At 44.4% G+C, this 18,788-nt stretch overlaps 1 protein-coding gene across 6 annotated transcripts in view; it reads right to left on the bottom strand.

The window, feature by feature from the left end:
- The window catches only part of NPAS3 (neuronal PAS domain protein 3), an 839,196-nt gene extending 822,003 nt beyond the window's left edge, over positions 1 to 17,193 (bottom strand). For 3 of the 6 annotated variants that reach the window (XM_077908992.1, XM_077908994.1, XM_077908993.1), the window contains exon 1: positions 16,618 to 17,190. In XM_077908992.1, the coding sequence (XP_077765118.1) occupies positions 16,618 to 16,775 (158 nt within the window). In that variant the 5' untranslated portion in view covers positions 16,776 to 17,190. Of the gene's footprint in view, positions 1 to 12,204; positions 12,603 to 16,617 lie in introns of those variants that run through there. The other 3 variants (XM_077908991.1, XM_077908998.1, XM_077908995.1) reach the window with 3 other exon arrangements.
- Between the last annotated feature and the right edge of the window lie 1,595 nt (positions 17,194 to 18,788).

Genomic DNA, 18,788 nt, shown 5'->3' with positions numbered 1-18,788 from the left:
TTGGGCAAATAATTCACTATAGAAATTTATTCCTTTATAAATGTTTTAGGAACACACAAAATTTTCAGAGATTACTTATTCCCCTAAGTGCTCGCCTGTCCATCAAACGTTACATTGTTAACTTCCTTCTTTGTGGTATATCATCTGGTTTTCAAATATTTCCACAGTTGTCCTACCTCTCAATTGAATTTAACCAACAAATGTATTTATCGCTAAACACTTTTAGTATTTTTCTTTAGTGCTACCTTGAGTCATGTGCATAATATGTCACTTTAAAATATAACTTAATATAGCCTATAGCTTCCACTGCAATGTCTCTCTGGACATTCTTGTAATAAAAAGTTTCCATTCAAAGATGTTTTTGTGGAAGAAAAATATTTAAATATCCAATATTTCATTGATTGAAACCTGCATAACAAGCACTGTTTTTGATCTAAAAACTTTAATAGCTTTATAAATAAAGAATATTTGTAAATACTAATGCAATTAGAAAAAAACCCAACCATAGACCTCAACTCATTATTCTTATCATATATTCAAATAATTCAAATCATGTAGTCATAGATTTTCAAAGCTGGAAGGAAATGTTAGTAACTTAATATACTAATGAAGAAAGTAAGGCTCTAAATGGTTAAAAGACCTGTGTAGACTATGACTTCTGATAAAGATAATGAAGGACCAAAACCAGTGACTGGGATTTAGGCCATTACCTGCTGTTCTACTAGCACCCAACCAGCAAGTGCCCAGTGGTAATTCATAATGTGCTGCCCTGACAATCTCAATATTCATAGGTCCTTGTGTTAAGTATATACCTATTACCCAGTAAAGAAATTCTCCTTGCTTTCTGCCTACCATTTGTTGAACACCAAAGTCGATACCCTTTGGTACAGCTATACTTTAGAGCTCTCTACTGACTTATACCCTAGTGTATTTTAATAGCAGTTTAAATATCCTGATTCAAAGATGTTACAGTATTACTATTACAGTTAATTTTTACAATATTCACAACCACATTAGCTGGAGGATGGTGCAACTGTCATAAAAAAGACTATGCCCCTATCATTTGTTTAAGTTTCTATGCAGCTACACCAATACTGTGCAGAAACAGGCCTTGGGAAATTCTTAATTTCTGAAGACAAATAAAAATATGTGGGATAGTTCTTTCTTTTTCCTAAAAATGTTCTAGCTTGTTAGTAGCTGTTTGTATCAAATACAAAATGACTGCCAAAAGACACATCTAACTTTTTACAGCTATCAGCTTCCCTACATGAATGGGAAGGAATCCATTTTATTTCTTAAATGATCCTGATTTTCTTGCCTCCAAAACAAACAAACAAAAATAATGTAGGAGATTAAACCCTACGTATGAAACCATGTACAAAAGGAGTATAGGTTGTGGAAAAATATGCCATCATAATGTCTTCTGCTATCTGTGTTGCTAACTATAACTCTTGCATATATAATTCTATTATACTTTTATAATTCAGGGTTTTGAAAATGCTTTTGAACCATTAATATATTTTCCTGGTTAAAATTCTTTGAGATGTTCTTAACAAGAGTCTTAGATAATGAATTTGGGCAAACTCTGGAACAGTCTTTACAGTATTATCATTCTCATTAATTTTCAGAACTACCCACTGTGTTGAGATGATTGTCATGGGCCTAAGACTTCAATTTGGCTAAATATTTTTGCATATATTTCAACATATAAGTAACTAACAGATGTTTAAATGTTAAGTTCATATGGAAGAAATGGTTAAATGTGTTTAATCTCATGATCTCTTTGCAACACTAATTATTTTACTATTTCTTTATGTGTTTCACAATTTTCTCAATGCTTTGGTCTACAATGGGCCAGTGATTCCAAAATCTCTTCAAAGATAACAAATCCTTTAAAACATTCTGGAATTTAAGCCATTTATGCATGTATAATATTTAACATATGTAGCATCACTAGTTTTTTAAGGGAGAAAACCTTAAATAGTAACTCAAACAATATTTTTATAAAATATGCAGAGTTCATATAAAGCACAGGACTGTGTTTTTTTAGTTCTTTTATTTTTACAGAAAGAGGGTTTTCCATTTATATTCTTATTTGGCTTTAGCAACCTGATATATGATACTGCCCTAACCTGCCAGAAAAAGATGGGTAGTAAGCTAAAAACAATATTACTTCTAAGAGAGTTAATGCAGCACATAGTTTCATACTTTCATCCGGTTTATCTTTTTTTTTTTTTTCTTTGCCTTTTTGGTTATCTCTGAAGACTGCTTCTGTTTCCATTGTTTCATCCTTCAGCATTCACATATCAGAGCAATAAGTATTTCATTACTGGTTTATCTGTCCAGAGGCTTGAGAAGCGGTAACAATTAACCCTCCCTTCACAGTGATTGATACAGGCTTTGCTTTCAATTTGTTCCACTACACAGATCATGAAATTCTGAATGCAATCATCCTCATTGACCTACACTTTCAAACACACGGCTACAATGAGACGAAAGTAATTATTAAAAGGAACACTGGACTACTGAGATCTGAAACAAAGTCTTTAAAAAATCTGTTAGATGACCTTCTGGTGAAATTGGCAAATTTTGATGTTAAGGAAAATGATAGCTTTGTGTCCCTGTCTGGAAATATTCAATGCAAGCTGATCAATGTATATTATGGTAATTTCACTGACTACAGTATGTGCTCAGAAAATGCTGAAAGCCATTTTAGAACTGTTACAAACAAGAGTTAAACTGTTAACATCATAGCTTAGTCTAAATTTTTTTCAAGGAAATTAAACTTCCTGATTTGTGTCTAATGAACAAACAGTGACTAGAGCAAAGAGTGAAGGTCGGAAAAGCAATAGCTTCACTTTATAGGAAGTTGCATACCTGAGTCCTACATCTTCCCTCTCCCCCTCCCTTTAGATGAAGATTCACAGTAAGAAATGAATACATTTTTCACAAAGTCTGAAAAATAGCTTCAAATAAATATTAATCTACTGCAATCGATATATATGAGGGATGGAGAGGGGCTAGCAGGACAGTGGTGACTACAGAACTATATTAAAACAAGGGTTGCAGTTAAAGAAAATCAGGGCGGAAAGCAAGGCAGCAGGCCTGAGGCTCTAATCACAGAACAGAGTGATGGAGATGAACCAATACTGCATGGATTAGCAATGAATTATTTTGAACCGTAATCATATGCCTGCACAGAAGAGAGGCAAAAACTAGCCATTACTCATAAACTGATCTGCTGATTTCTTGGGGGGGGGGGGGGGCGGGGGGGACAGGGGTGGAGAGGGGATGAGAATAAATTCATATGCTAAACTAATTCAGAATAATGAAAACCTAAAGATGTGGTTACACTTCAAGTAACATTCTATTTTTAATGTCTGCCACATACCACATCATATAGGGTGTTTAGAATACAAACTGTAAAGTGCTTGGATTCAAGTAGGATGAAACCAACCATTTCTTCTAAGATTAGGATGTGACACTGCCACTCTACTCTCTCTTCTTCCATGCCTGATAGAACTGTTTCTGGATAACTTTACCATGCCCAAATAAATAGAAAAATTTTTGAGTATTTGGTTATAAAAAAGCAAAAGCATTCAAGAAATTAGTTTTCTTTGCATCACCTATTAAAAAAATCATACCAAATGAAGATTCAATTGTTAGAACTAATTTTGTTAGGAAGGAAAAAAAATCAAAACTGCTGGTAGCAAGAGATTCCTGAGATTCTTATGAACAGACTGTTTAAATGAAGAGCACTTTAATCAGTAGAGGAATCCTCACGTTTCTAATGTCTTGCTGTGCATTCTGCAGGTTATAGTAGCAGCTGGTAGAGGTCATATATCTTTTGTGAGCATCCCAAAAAGGCTCACTGCCAGACTGTTAAATTATGAATAAGCAATGAACAAAAGAATGCAGATACGGTGGTGACAAGATAATCCAAGCAAATTTATCTATGACAAATTTCACAGGATTAACAAATTACATTTACACAGAACAATAAAAATGTGTAAAAAAAAAAATGATGAGCCTACTTTTCTTTACAGCATTAGGAAAACAAAAAAGTCACCAATTCACTGCAAATATGTAAATTTAACTCGATCTAAAGTAAGACATTTATAATATGTTCAAGATACCTTTGAAACATTTTTGCATTTTAGGTGGATATAATAGAAACATGGTAGGTCTGATTTGTATTTTATATGTAAGTTATGTTGTAAACGGTATATATGTAGGTTTTACATATAAATCATGCAGAGTACACAGAATCTTGTACAATAAAAAAAATGATCCTTTTCTTATATGAATAGAATATATATGTTTTTCAGAAATAGATTCCGAGGAATAAATTATTTGATAGGAAAAATACTCCCTCAATCAGCGCAATACATACTAGTTACTAAAATACCCTTCTTCTTTGATGTCTCCATTTTCTACCAGAGAGATAGGTTGTGCAAACAATTTCAGTCATTCCATCTGCCCCTACCACAGTACTGCAGTCTTTTTTGAGTAAAGTGCTTCTGGATGAAGTTTAGAACCAGTATCCTTTTCTGTAGTGTTGACATGGCAGAAAGAAAATTCCATAGATTGGAGGGTAAAAGGGTGTCGATTTGATGTATATTCATATAAAGATGACCCTTAATCCAATATTATATTTTTCTTTATAATAAAATTCTTCTTATAAATCTTATAAATAAAAAAGACTCTGTCTATCAGAAATAATGGAATATAACTGAAATGCCCTATGATTCCACAAAGTGGTCTTAAAATGCTATGTGGCACTACCTTCAAAAAAATGTGATAAAGATTTAAGCTTCAATGTTATATATAACCTAGGTACCCAAGTCAGAGCCCTTTAATTCTGCATTAGCATACTGATGATAATAAAATACTGTAATCAGAAGTAATTTCTTTTAAGATGATCTGAATGCTATTTTAAATTTTGTAGCCTATTTTTCACTTATACTTCCTATTGACTGCTGCTTTTTATCTTCAATATTTTAGCAAAACATCTCTCTAAATGAGCCCTTTTCAACATTTTATAAGGCAACCTACTCTTTATGTAAGCAAGAGATTTCCTGAATGTGAAAGTGGATATTTTAATAAAATACACAAGTAAAATGCTCAATTCTTTCACCCACAAATACTCAAGCACTGCTTATCTAGTCCTTTCAAGGTCTGAAATTCCTACTATACCTTTTTTTTTTTTTTTAAGCTATTTGGTTGACAGTGTTACAGCCAAAAACGTAAAGATAAATGGGACATGCTTGTCCACTACTTCAAATCTAGCAGACATTCTACAATAAGCAGTAATGGTGTCAGATGTTACAAAGTTTCCCAAGCTATAGCTTTCGTCAAAGAACATGCCAGACCAACCCCTAATATTCCTGGCCTTAGAGAAATTAAAATGTTACCAAAGACACTCTCTTCTTGAAGATGCCACAAGTGTCTGTGTGTGCCCACAGGGGAAGAGGGACTAAATAATGAGAACTTATCATCTATGTATTTATCGTGGTCCATTTTTAACAAGTTTTTAATTAAATGAGTTAATTAATATATGTAAAGCCCTTAGACTAGTACCTGACACATAGTGCTATATAAATGCTTGCCATCATTATTATAATGCCAGATAATTTGGCAGGAGGCCAACTTGTATGAGTCCTTATATATTTCAAAAGATAATAATATCCAGAAATACAGTTAAGTACCAAAGAGTGTTATTCAGAAAGGCTGCCTCAGCCCACTCAGTGGCAAACGATCACAAAATAAAAATGTCTCAACTGTAATCTTTAGACAAACTGTGGCACACTCTGAGGCATAGATAACACCCATGGAAAAGAGGTCCCTGAATACTTCACCATCTATGACCAAAGAGCTATGTGTACACAGCAAACCGATTCTTCTAAAACCATTCCATCAAAAATCATCCCTGAAGTATATACAGCTGTGGAGCTTGCCCTCAAAACTACTGGAATGTTAAAGAGTAGAGGGAAGATAACTTAAATATTCATCCCTCTTCTAACTTATAAACATTGTATTTCTGAAGTTCTCCAAACATCTGATAAATGACCAAGAAGCAGAGATCTAACTCACGATCCATAGTGCACGGGGTCTTCCTGCCACAAGAGCTCTCTGGCATTAGTACAGAAACCCCTGAGTCTGGAAAATCCAAAGACGGAACACCTGCACATTGCTGTTAAGGTACATTGCTAGAGAAACAAACCTAAATTCAATCTCTAACTCTACTACCTTCCTTGGGAAGATTAGTTTCTATTTTCTGGATTGAAAGTGGGGATATGAGCACCTCCCTTCAGGGTGCAAGGGGAGGCCACAGAGAAAATTACTGTGAAGTATTTATACAGGGCCTAAAATATATAGCAGTGTCCAATAAATGTTTATTATTATCAGGTGTGATCTATTTCTATTTTTTTTAGTCCCATCAGAGATTATTTTTAAAAATAGGGTATATTTTCACTCACATTTATATGGCATCTTTTCTTTCTTTCCTCCAAGAGCCTCTAATCATTTTACGGTCATTAGTTACAAAATTTTACAACCTGAATGCCCAGCCCAACCAGAACATGAAACAAAAATCAAAAGAGATAGAGGACCCTTATTTATATTTCTATGAATTCTGCACTTTCTCCTTTTGCAGAAAAGGGTGTTCTATATATGGCTCTCTATAATATTCTCTCTGACTCTCTATAATATTTTGCATGTCCAGTATAAGGGCAAGTCTATGACCAGAACAACTGCTCTTACAGAGTATTATTTATGACCATCTCTGCCCTAAGTCATGATTGTCCATAGTAGAGGCTCAATAAATAAGACTGCGTGAATGAACTAGTCAATAATTATAGTCGAAGGCCATGAGCACTTTGAGCCATAGTAATATGCGATTTTCATCCTGTGTCTCATGATTTTGTACACAAGAGCACAAATATTCCTATTAATTCACCAAAACATTATGCTCTAGAAAGGTACACAGACAAAACTTCAAGTGCCGTTTAATCTTGTCACTACCCTAGTCATGTCAGATATAGCAATAATCTCTTTACTCTTACTAAGCTATGTCCTGCTTATGCACTGTAGTATTACTAATATTACTACAAATTATTCTAACTATGTAAGGTTCTATCAAAATTAATAGTGCAAACATCCTATTCACACTAATGGGGCCCAGAGCAGTAAAAATACCATTCAGTTACAGTTGGTTTATTACACTGCCCAGTGAGGAAAAAGGGGGGGGGGGCACTATTTACTGTGAAAATACTAACATCATTAAATGCAAAGCGATGTAACTGAATTTTCCCATAAATTCTAGAAGTACAGATTTAAATATTAGTACAGATTTAAATATTTAAAGTTTTACATATTGCATTATATGCAATTTTGGTAGCATTTACATTTTTAAATTAATATTTAATCAACTAATCAACTAAATTTTCAGCATACCAACCCTTTAACTTTCAGCCTTATCTAGCATAAACAACTGAGGCATGTCTATAAAATACCTGAAGTTAAATCGTTGGCCTAGGCAATGCAAAATTTTCAAAAATTTAAATGATGAAATGTTATACTATAGGAAAAATAGCTTTTGTAAACAAAATAGGAGGGGCCAGTTCTACTCTCATGTGTGCTTAATTTTCCTTAAATGTAGCAAGCAGCATTCTGTGCAGGAAAGAGAACCACGGGAATGCAGGAAAAATACGAAAACAGAAATAGACTAACGTTTACGTTGGGGTCATTATTAATAGTAAAGCATGTATGAAAGTTCATAGGGAAAAACATTACTAGGAGAGATTTAGAAATATTTGTGACATATCCCCCACAAATATCTCATAAAATATAAAGCTCTACAGCTTTAAAAATAACTAAATGAAAGCGATACCGCCTAAATCCTCCCCCAAAAGTGCTGCTTTTTCAAAAGTATATATCTGTACATCTTGTCACAGAAAACTTCACCACAGAGCAGGAGATTCTGGGCATGAGGACCCATTTCAAACAGATGCAATTTTAACATGCCACTGGATTCCATCCAGACTAAGATCTGGGACTCAGTAGAAGTATTGAGGGGTTCATATAAACTCTGGAATTCCCATAAAATAGCTCTATTGTCGGGGCAACCATTGTGTAGGATTTCAGGGGGAAATCAAACTTCCTATCACTAAAAATGTCAATCCATTCCAATGTGCAGATTATATTTAAATCACAATGCAATTCTTATCAGTCCATTGCTGAGATAGTAATCTCACATAACTTTTGGCCAAATAAAATTCATATTTTCAAGAATATGCAAAGATCTAGAGACCAAACCTGTACTCATAATACCATTAGATGCTGAAAATACCTCATGTAACATTTTCTTGTTTGTTTTTTTAACCAAAAGCATCAAGTAATGTTGATGTCAAGTTGGCTCCCTGTAATGAATCAAATCTAGTAACTGGCATATTCCAGATTTGGAGTAGCTATTTGTCTCTCAATTCATAAACCAGAAATTGGGACTATGGAAAGATGTTGTAATGTGGGAGGGTCCTACATAATAAAGGTCATTATAACTCCTGGCTGCAGAGCTATACGATCTAATATCCTCTCTGGTGGTTCTATGATATGCCCATGCATTACAGTTGTTGACAGTCTGTTGCCTTGGAAATATTTCATTATTTCAGTTTTTCCATTTGTAGACCCTTGGCCTTGTGATATGAAGGCCATCCTATTTCATATTTTCGATTATCATTTAAGCAATCTTGTGGAGCTATTTATATATAAGCAAGTGTTAGACAATGCATATCATCATTTATCACTCTGTGTTTAAGCTTGCAACGTAAAAAGAAATACCTCCAAAAATATCTCCACCACCACCTTCACTTTTTAAACCAAAAGTCCTGTATGACTGGAATATGCTTTGCAAACCAGCATGAGCACATCACATGCTTGACACTTCTATCTGTCTAATTTTCTTGGTTATACATCCACACAGTGGAAAAACTCTGTGGTAGTGCTACATAATTTGCAGCCTATTGGAGTTTAAAGAAAAATCAAGCAAGTTTAAATATACAAAGTTTGCAACTTGTTCTCTCAGGCTCTCGGGTTCTTCCTCTGTGTAAGAGAGAATATTAAGCATTGCCAAAGACATCATTAAGAAGAAGCTTCTTTCTCCAAAATTTACTCTGTGACATTACCAGAAAGAAATGACATTTGTACTGTACTACTAAACTCAGGTCAGCTATTTTATAAATTTACAAGACACTTCCAAAAATATTTTTTTCCTAGGTAAGTTTTTGATTACCAGTGTATTTGAAAAGCAGAAAAGAGTAGTGTCCATAAATGCCTTTATGAAATCAATGATTTGGAAACCATTTTTTAAATAAACGGAAGGATATGACCTAAAAGCATGTTCACAGAAAGCCATCTTTTATAAACATATTTGTATTCGACTGTTACAGAGAAACCCTACTACGAACCAACAAGTTCTAGGCCCAAAGTGAACAAAAAGGTGAAATGACTCTACTCAGTTGAAGCAAATACTATGAAAAACCGCCCCCTCCTGAACAAACCATCTAACGTCCCATTTCTCATTACAAAACCAAATCAACTAACATGTGTAATGTTTACACTTAAAGTGTTAAGAGCATTTAAAGCCCTAATAACAAAATGAACCCTCCAGGCATAAAACAACTGTTTGGATAACGGGCCAAGTTTGTGGTTATTACTGTTTGAAACATTTAGGTTGTACCTCCTTCTTTCCTCTCTCTCTCTCTCTCTCTCTCTCTCTTTCTGCCCCCTACCTCGTTATTACTCCTCCCTCTCCCTACAGGTTAAACCTTCTCAGATCCAACCTTTAAAATGACAGCATCCGAGCTGAACAAGAAGATGCTATTAAAGGGCATTAAATTAAATACAGTATATCCTCCTACAACTTCAATCAGAATTTCAGACCAAGTGTTATTTAGTTCAGCTCTCAAGTGGAGCAGAATAACAAATCGCGCACTTTGATTTACCTTCTTCGAATGCCAAATGGAGACAGGTGATAAAGAACGCGCTCATGCACAGGCTATGAAGTTTCCTCTAGAAATTAATTCTATCTTCAAGATTCCTATCTCAGAAAAATTCCCAAAATGGCACACAAATAGGCCTCTGCTAGAGAGATTACTGGGGCCATCCCAGTAAATACATTTACTACCAACAGAACTGGGGATGGGGAAGGATGGATAGGAGGGAGGAAAAAAATCAATTACAAACTTCTGACCTGAAAAAGTATTCATCGCCATGTTAAATAAATAATTATTAAAAGACCTGCACAATGCTCTGAATTTTTCTTTCTATCTACAAGAGCAAAGTACTTAATATGTGAATTCTTCATAAAACACTGAATATTCCTTTCAGCTAGTATGACTTGTCAGACAGTTAATGCTATACACATTCAACATCTTTAAAAACTGGATTATGTGTGATTTGCGTTCAGGTATATGACTTATGCTGAAATTACCCAGACTTTAGAATCAGTCAATTATGTACCTCCCTAACAAAATTTTTTCCTTCACCCTGACAATTTTGCGGACTCTACTGTATGAAGGAAATAAGCAAAAATGTAACTGAAGCTTCCTAATAAATAGCGTATTTAAATCTCTTACCTCTCTTGGTGTAAGCAATAGGTTAAATGCTACATTGTATCAAAAATAAAACCACCCATATAATAATTAAATCTTGCAAGTACTGTGGACTTCCCTTCTCTTTTTTCTCACGTTCACTCATGGGTGTACTACGAGGAAAGTTGGGAGGGGGCCTACATCTAAGAGCATTTGTTTTCCTCATGAAGCAAAGGGTAACATTTCATACTTCCTACTGAGCATTTCCTCTTCGAAAACAGAAAAGATACTTTGCACAAACCAATATGCTATATGCAATTAATGTCATTAATGCTGCCAATTAATACCAAATAGGATTCCAAACAAAGTAGGCTGGGTGGACAGCAGGAGGGGAAACCACGTGGGGCCGGGGGGGGGGGGGGTGCTTAGCTACTCTGCAACCTAACAATGCCATTCACGTAGGACGGCTAAGGATATTTTGAATACAAACTCCCTTTTCCTTTGGCTTTAGTTTAACTAACTTCAAACAGACATGCTCGGCTGAGCCCCTTGCCTGGATATGCAATTCTCACCAGGAACTTTTTAAAACACAGATTCCCCAAACGGTAACTAACGGGGCATAGACGTTCCAACTGTTGGCACATTTTGAATCTCGCTGTTTACTCGCTAATTTGGATTTGAGGGTTTTCCTCTTCCTTTTTCTGTTTTTTCTTTGAGGAGCGGGGGAGTGGAAAGGAGGGCAAAGAAGGAGCCCCACGAGTTGCCAGGGCTAAGGGCGCATCCCGGGCGGCGGGGGCGGGCGGCGGGGGCGGGGGGCGGCGAGCGCGCCCCTCTGCTCGGGCCCGGCCTAGCTGCTCCGCGCGGAGACGGGAGTCGGCCCCTCCGCGACACATTCCGGGCCTGGCGCGAGCTCCGCTCCCCGCCCCGGCCGCCGCCGCCGCCGCCTCCTGCTCTCCTCCTCCTCCTCCTCCTCTCCTCCTCCTCCTCCTGTGCCTCCTCCTCCTCCTCTCCTCCTCCCCCTTCTCGCCTGCCTTCCCTCCCCCTCCCCAGCCTCATTCCTTCCTAGAGAGCAGCTGCCAAGGGACCTGAAGCGGCCCCGGGGATCCCCCGGCCCCCCACCCTCGCTGCTCCTCGTCACACCGCAGCCCCTTCTCTCTCTCTCTCTCTTTTTTTTTTTTTTTTTGCTTGTTTCTCTCTTTTTTTTTCTTTTTTTTTTCTTTTTCTTTTTCTTTTTCTTTTTCTTTTTTTTTTTTTTTTTTTTTGTCAGCGAGTCACTCCATTCGCCGAGCCGAGGAGGTGCGACCGCTCGCAGAGCCTGGCGCCGCCGCCGCCGCCGCCGGAGCCCGCTCGCTGCCGCAGCCGCAGCCGCCGCCGCAGCCGCCGCCACCGCCGCCGCCACCGCCACCGGCGGACAATGCGCGCGGGGACCGCAGGCGAGCGCGGAGCCGCCAGCCCGCAGACGAGGTCCCGCGGGCTCGGGGCCCAGGAGGCGGGCTGCGGAGCGGGCCCCCCACCGCGGCGGCGGCGGCGGCGGCGGCGGCGGGGGCGGGGGCGGCGGCGGCGGCGGCGGGAGCGGCGGCCCCGGCGGCAGGTTCAATAAACAGAAAAGTGTTACCGTTCTCGCCTGGAAGGATCCTGCTGAAAGCTGGGCTTGGTGGGCGCCATCTTCCTGCTATTTTTTTTCCTCTCTTACTTTTTGCCTCTCTCCCCCCTCCCGGGTGGGGGGCGTGGGGAGGGCGGGGGTGTGCGTGTGCGTGGGGTGGCGGGAGTGAGTGCGGGCGTGCGCGGCGCTCGGCGGAGCCCGGCGGGCGGCGGCCGTGGCCCTGGCGCTGGCCCTGGCGCTGGCCCTGGCGCTGGCCCTGGCGCTGGCCCTGGCCGTGGCGGCGGCGGCGGCGGCGGCCGAGCTGCTGGGGCCGGGGCTGGGAGGCTACGGAAAAGTAGTGGGGCCGGAGCCTCGCCGGCGGCCGGCCGGCCCCTCGCGCCGCCGGTGCCTCTCGCCGCAGGTCGCCGCCTCCTCCGCCGCCTGCGCCTTCTCCTCCCCCTCCGCCGCCGCCGCCGCCGCCGCCGTCCATGCGCCGCAGAGCCCCCGCGGCCCGGGCCGCTCCGGCTCCCGAGACATGCCCAGCGCGGAGACAGCGACCGGCGGCGGCGGCGGCGGCGGCGGCGGAGGGGGAGGCGGAGGAGGCGGCGGGGGGAGGCTGCCGCGCGGGCCCGCGGACGGCCCGGCCCAGGGCCCCGCCGCCTCCGGGTTCTCGCCCCCGCGCGCCGCCACACCCCCGCGGCCGCCCCCACCCCGCCCCCGCCCCCGCCCCGGAGCCGGCCCGGGGGCAGGTGGGGCACACACCCGCTCGGCGGGGGGCGGCCGGGCCCGGGCCGGAGGGGCGGGAGGGGGAGGACGCGCGGGGGGTTCCCAGCTTGACCGCTGTGAAAGTATTTCTGGGCATTTTCCAGCTGCTTTGCTCCAGAGCGCTCTCGCACGCAGACACACCCCCCCTCCTCTCTCTCTCTCTCTCTCTCTCTCTCTCTCTCTCTCTCTCTCGTCTGGGGGACTGGGAAGCTCGGCTGCCAGCGCAACAACGCCACTCAGTTGCAGTTTCGAACACTTCCCTTCTCAGGAGTATCGCAACCAGGGAGAAAGAGAGAGGAACTGGGAGGCCCCGGGCGCGGCCTCGGACAGGACAGCGTCCCGGGAGCGCCCCCGAGACCGCGGAGACACGCGCGGGTGGGAGGGCGCCGACCCAGCCTGCGGGCCGCGGGAGCCCTGTGGGCGGGCGCGGCGGCTGCACAGCCACCTTGGTGCCCCCGCGCTCCCACCGACCTTTCCCGAGCTGGAACATCTGCATTATTCACGCGCACACGTATCTGCAGACCCTGGGGTTCACAGGTGAATCCCCAGGCGTTTCGACGCAGTTAGACGCGAACGCCTGTGCCACCTGGCCCCTGGCCCCTGGGACCTGGCACCCCTGCGATCAAGCGCTCTCTTTCCCCCCACCCCCGTTTTACAGCTCAGCGAGGGCTAGGGAAAGGGCCACCCCATGAAGGGCCAGTGGAGGAATCCCAGTACCTGGTAGACTCCGGTCAGAGCGCCCTCTCCACTAAACCACTCCGCCCGGGGTGGGCAGCTTTTCAGTCATGTGTCAACCAGGAAGGCAGAAAGGACTCCCAGCGCATTCCCACTTCGAATGGATGAAAGCCACACGGAAAACATCCGTCCTGTGGGGAGGCTTTGCATTCTACTTTAAACTTCAGGAAAAATAGACCCGAAAAGGGGTCCCATTCGGTCCCACCGCTCCAGTAAAGTGGGGGCCGAGAGTTGGAAACTTCGAGAACACAAGTGATTTTCGTGGCAGACGCATTTAATCTGCGTGACGGTGTTTGAGTTCTCTTTGGAGTACACTCTACAGGTAGAAGATGAGAGTGATTGAAAAATGAACTGAAGTGGAGAAGATTGAGCACAAGATCTACACGGGCTGGCGGGGAAGGGGGAAAAGTTGCCAGTTGGAAGTTTTGGCTTCAGGACGGCCAGCCTAGGGCATTCCTGCCCAAAGATGACAAATGAGAGAAGCTGTGTTCTCCCAACAGGCCACTCTTAAACTTGAAAAGCCCCCAACTCCTGTCACTCCCTCATCAGACTCCCCCAAAGCACTCAATGCAAATATATATTTTGGTAAAATGATGTGTCACCGTTCACCTTAGCAGACACATTCAGGTCTTGAAGTGGAAACTAAGTCTGCCCCTCCTAGTGTCTAAAGCCTAACATGCTGGTGGCCTGGTGAAGTAGTGCCAGAGGACACGAGGACTTGGGACTCATGACTCAAACCCTCCCTTAAACGTTTGCCAATGATTTTCTTGCCTCACATGGCTCACTCCTCCGTCCCCAGATTAACAAAAATTAAACGCAGTAACAGGTGTCATCCTATCTGAATAATGAAACCAAAGAAAGCTCCATCTTTCACAGCTAGCACCTTCTCTCTGTCAATATGACTGGACATAGAAGAGAGGAAGGAAATAATACATCCCAAAGGCTAAGGTTTAGAGTTGATTATTTTTAAAGCTTTAGTCTTTAGGATCACACTGAGATTCAGAGACATGATAAAGTAGCCCAAATTCAAAGATGAAGGTGGAAGGCATCAGTGGAGCTTTCAGTGTTGGAGTGGGAGATATGGAGGATCACCCCCGGAGGCTCCTGACTTGTGGGGGAAATTGGCCCTGAGAAGATCTTTGTGGTGAAGGACACCAACACTCTGAGAGAAAACCTAAAGGCTGAAAATGCAGGACCACCTCTTATGCCCAATTTATATCTCATGGGTTAGTTGGAGGTCTCTGAAATTGTCCAAAGGCCATCTGACATATCTGACCCTTGGCTCCCTACTTCACAGACCACACTATTGGAATTATTGCCTGCACTTCCTAGTTAAGGTGACCACCAGATTATATTGTCATTTAAATGTTTTGTAAGTGACAAAAAAACAAAAACAAAAACACCCTTACCTGAACCATGAAAAGGAAAAATCTAATTCTTTTCTAGTCCTTTATGTTTGAAAGATTCCCAGATCTTTTGTATTGTAGGTTCTTGTAATCACGGAAAACAAGACTAAAATAATTTAAATTTAAAAATCTCTTTGACCAGAAATAGCCTGTGTTTGAGTTGTTCTCAAGACTCTCTTTTTAAAACTTCCGACAGTACTCAGAGCATATAATGAAGTCTTCTACAGAATATTTGCAGTACTGGGCATCAACTTGGAAAACACTCAGTGTGTTATGCAAAATCTGCTCTGGTCGCTGGGCCATTGGTTAGAAAGCACAAAATATGGCAGTGATAGATTATCTTAACCTTTTCAGTTTAAACACTGTTGGTTCAAATCAAAGGTTCTCAAATCAATGAAGTTTGAAATACAAGGTAAAAATAGGAACTGTTATTTGAATTATGCATTGTGTATATTTTAAGTTAAATGCCATTGGCAAATCTCTCAGATATTTAATCGTGTGCAATCTGGGAAACACAAATATTTAATTTCACACTTTCATGTGTTCTTTTTTTTTCTTCCATCTTCTATGAAACTGAGCCCCACAAATGGGAAGCTTACCTTTCATACTACATTGTTAGTTTTTCTCAGCACATTTTTGTGGATTACATTTTTTTTTAAACAAAATCTTGACAGATCACAACTTGTCCTTAAGGAAAAACTTTAGGGTTCTAGGGCTGTTGGTGGTGGTATCCCCCCAACCCCTTTCTTTCTTAATTGAATCAAAGAATGCTTACTAATTCAATATCACAACTGTATTTTATTTAAGTATATATATATTTACTTAAATAAATAAATAAATATATATATATATAGCTGTTTGGGAGAAATGCAAACAAGTAATACTTTAAAACTTCCTTCTCACCCACCTAGCCTAACTTTGTAAAATTTGCTTCCTAACTCGCATCTCTGAATCTTACGCATTTGCATTATAATGCATTTAAGATGAATACTTAACAGCGCCGAGGAGACTCGGATTTCATGCTGTATTTCCTTGTAGTAACAGGTGACATGATAACACTATTATGTAGAATTGCAAGTCTACAGCTACACGTGAAAATCGTTCCTATTCTGTTTGGAAACAAATGATCAATCAGCCTCCGGTGATCAATTGCCCCCCAGGCTGCCCGTCAGCTCGGGTCCGCACCCGGCAGAGGCATGAGGAAATTCCGCGGAAGGGGACTGGGATCCCAAACTTTGCAAAAGCACCTTGTGCTGTGTGCTAGGACTTCGCTGCAACTCCTAGGCTACACGGGGCTGGGGTTCTGGATTTGGGGCCAGGCAGAGGGCAAAGGATGATTTCACTTCGCCAGTACACTGGAGTGCCTTTCAATCCGAATTGTGAATGATTTTCCTCTTTCTCATCCGTAGAACGAGGAGCAAGCAAAGTAAGCCCTGACGATGTGCCTGCGTGTTGTAACGCATAAAACAGGAGGCAAAGTGAGTCCCACCCCAGCACCCCGGGGCGGGGGCACTATCCCAGCCCAGGCGGGACTACTCACCGCTGCTGGTAGGAGGTGATGCCCTGGACGTTCTGCGGGGTGCCGTTGGCCGCGGTGCCGGCCCTCCCCATGCCCGCGCCGGCCGGCACCCCCGCGGCCGCCCCGCCGGCCGCCGCGGCCGTCACCTGCACGCTGAAATCCGGAAAGATTCGGATCATCGCCGCGGCTTCGGCCCCCGGGCGCGGCGGCTCTGGGCGAGAGCTGGCGGGGGCTCGGGTTTGGGCTCCGGCGGCGGCGGCAGCAGCAGCGCGAGCAGCGGCGGCGGCAGCAGCGGAGCCAGGCACCAGCCTGCAATCCCATTAGTGAGCCGCGGCCACTGTGCGCGGCGGAGAGGCGCTTTGATGTGCGCGCAGCGGGCTGGGGTGGGGGGGCAGCGAGCGCCAGGAGGAGGTGCGGGGGGCGTGCGAGGGACTTGCAAACAGCAAAACGTGTCAGGGTGGGGCCTTTTTTCCCTTTTGGGGGGCGGTGGTGCTCCCCCCTCTTTCCAGGATGTTGCTCTCACTGGCTGCTCCGGCTGCGCGGCGCGAGCCCAGCTGAGGGAAGAAGGGGAGGGGTGGCGGAGGAAGGATGCACCGGGAGGCTTGGCGAGGACTTGGCCGGTGCAAGGGAATGACGGGCAGCGGAGGGTGCCTTTCTTTCCCGCCCCCTCTACACACACACAGACACACACACACACACACACACACACACACACCGCGCACTTCCGACCCAAAGTGCAAGACGGAGGCGCGCGCTCTCCCCTCTTTTCTCTAGAGAAATAACCACCATCCAAGCAGGCTCGCGCCTCCCGCGGCTTCCAGCAACCTGGACTTCAGCCCGCGTGTGCAGGAATGGGGGCTCGGAGCTTCCCCTCCCACCCGGGACCCCTCTCTGCCAGTCTTCTTCACACCAGGCAGTGCGGGCGGTTGCCAACTGCAAGTTGGACTACTGGAGAACTTGATGCTTATCGAGAAGGGATGGTGTGCAAGGGAGAATGGGGGGAAGGGGGTCGGGCGGAGAAGCCGCTTTTGTGCAATGGAGAGTTTGATCCCTTTATAAGAAGGGACTCTCCTCGCTCCTGGTGGGCGGGCAGGTTAGTCTTGCACAAACTTGTGAGCTGGGGACTGTAGGTCCGTTTAGAGAGGTCCGGTTGCGCCCCCCATGACCCATCTCTATACTCCCTTTTCAGACGTTGAAACGAATAAATTAGCAGCCACAACTGAGGCGAACTCTGCAAATTCCAACCACCAGGGAAACAAAAAGAGAAAACACGTGCATTTATTTCCTCATGTCTCCCAGTTACTTCTCTGCATTATTACGTTGGTATTTCTTTAGGGGATGAGGAGGGATGCTTGTGATTTGGGCGCGCCTTTTTAATGACAACTTGCACTTCTTCTCGCCCTACCAGTGGGTGGGGGCTGCGGGAGTCGGTCTTTTCCCCCCACCCCTTGCCCAGGACCCCCTGTTGCCCCACTTCCTCCGTCTTCCTTCCGGCTTGCGAGCCGGGGCCGGAGTTGCGGGGCAGAGGCGCAGCCCCTGAGCGACGCGGGGCGCGACAGGGCTCCCCTCCTCTTGCACGCACCCACCCGCGGCCCGCTCGGCTGGTGCTGATGTGGGTTTCCCCGTCTCGTTCTCTCCTTTCCTCTCCCCGCGATCCGAGGCCGGGGCCCGGCAGCCGGGGGACGAGTGGCCGCCGCGCCCGCCGCACGAATCCAAGTTGGGCTCCGCGGAGCGTAGTGACCGCGGCCGCGCCGCCCCGGCCCTCGGCCAATAGCGCCTCGCTGGGCGAGACACCTGCTTAACCCTTCGAGCCTGGGGCGCAGCCGGCCGGCGGGGACCCAAAAGGGCAGGGCCGATTGGCCAGAAGTTGCAAAGGCCGAGAGCGGCAGAGACCGCCCAGCCCGGCGTTCCCGCACGAGGTGCCGGGGCCAGACGCCCGCCCTCGCCGCAGAACTGGACGGCCCCGGCCACCCTCCTGCCTCCCGGGGAGCAGCCGAGCCGCACAAAGGCCGGCCCGCGCCCCGGCTGCGTCCCGCGCCGGCCTAGGCAATCCCTGCACTCCCCTAACCCGACTCGGTTTCCGGAGGATCCTCCCGCGCCCGGCAGCCGCAGGGAGACAGAGGGAGGGAGCCCCAGCTCTCGCTGGCCGGGCCCACGGCGCAGCTGCGTTTCCATTTTCCTCTCAAAGAAAA

The sequence above is a fragment of the Canis aureus genome, chromosome 9 (genome assembly GCF_053574225.1).
Source record: "Canis aureus isolate CA01 chromosome 9, VMU_Caureus_v.1.0, whole genome shotgun sequence".
Classification (NCBI taxonomy): domain Eukaryota; kingdom Metazoa; phylum Chordata; class Mammalia; order Carnivora; family Canidae; genus Canis; species Canis aureus.
The sequence above is the reverse complement of the archived record's forward strand: the minus strand, read 5'-3'. Positions and strand labels throughout refer to the sequence as shown.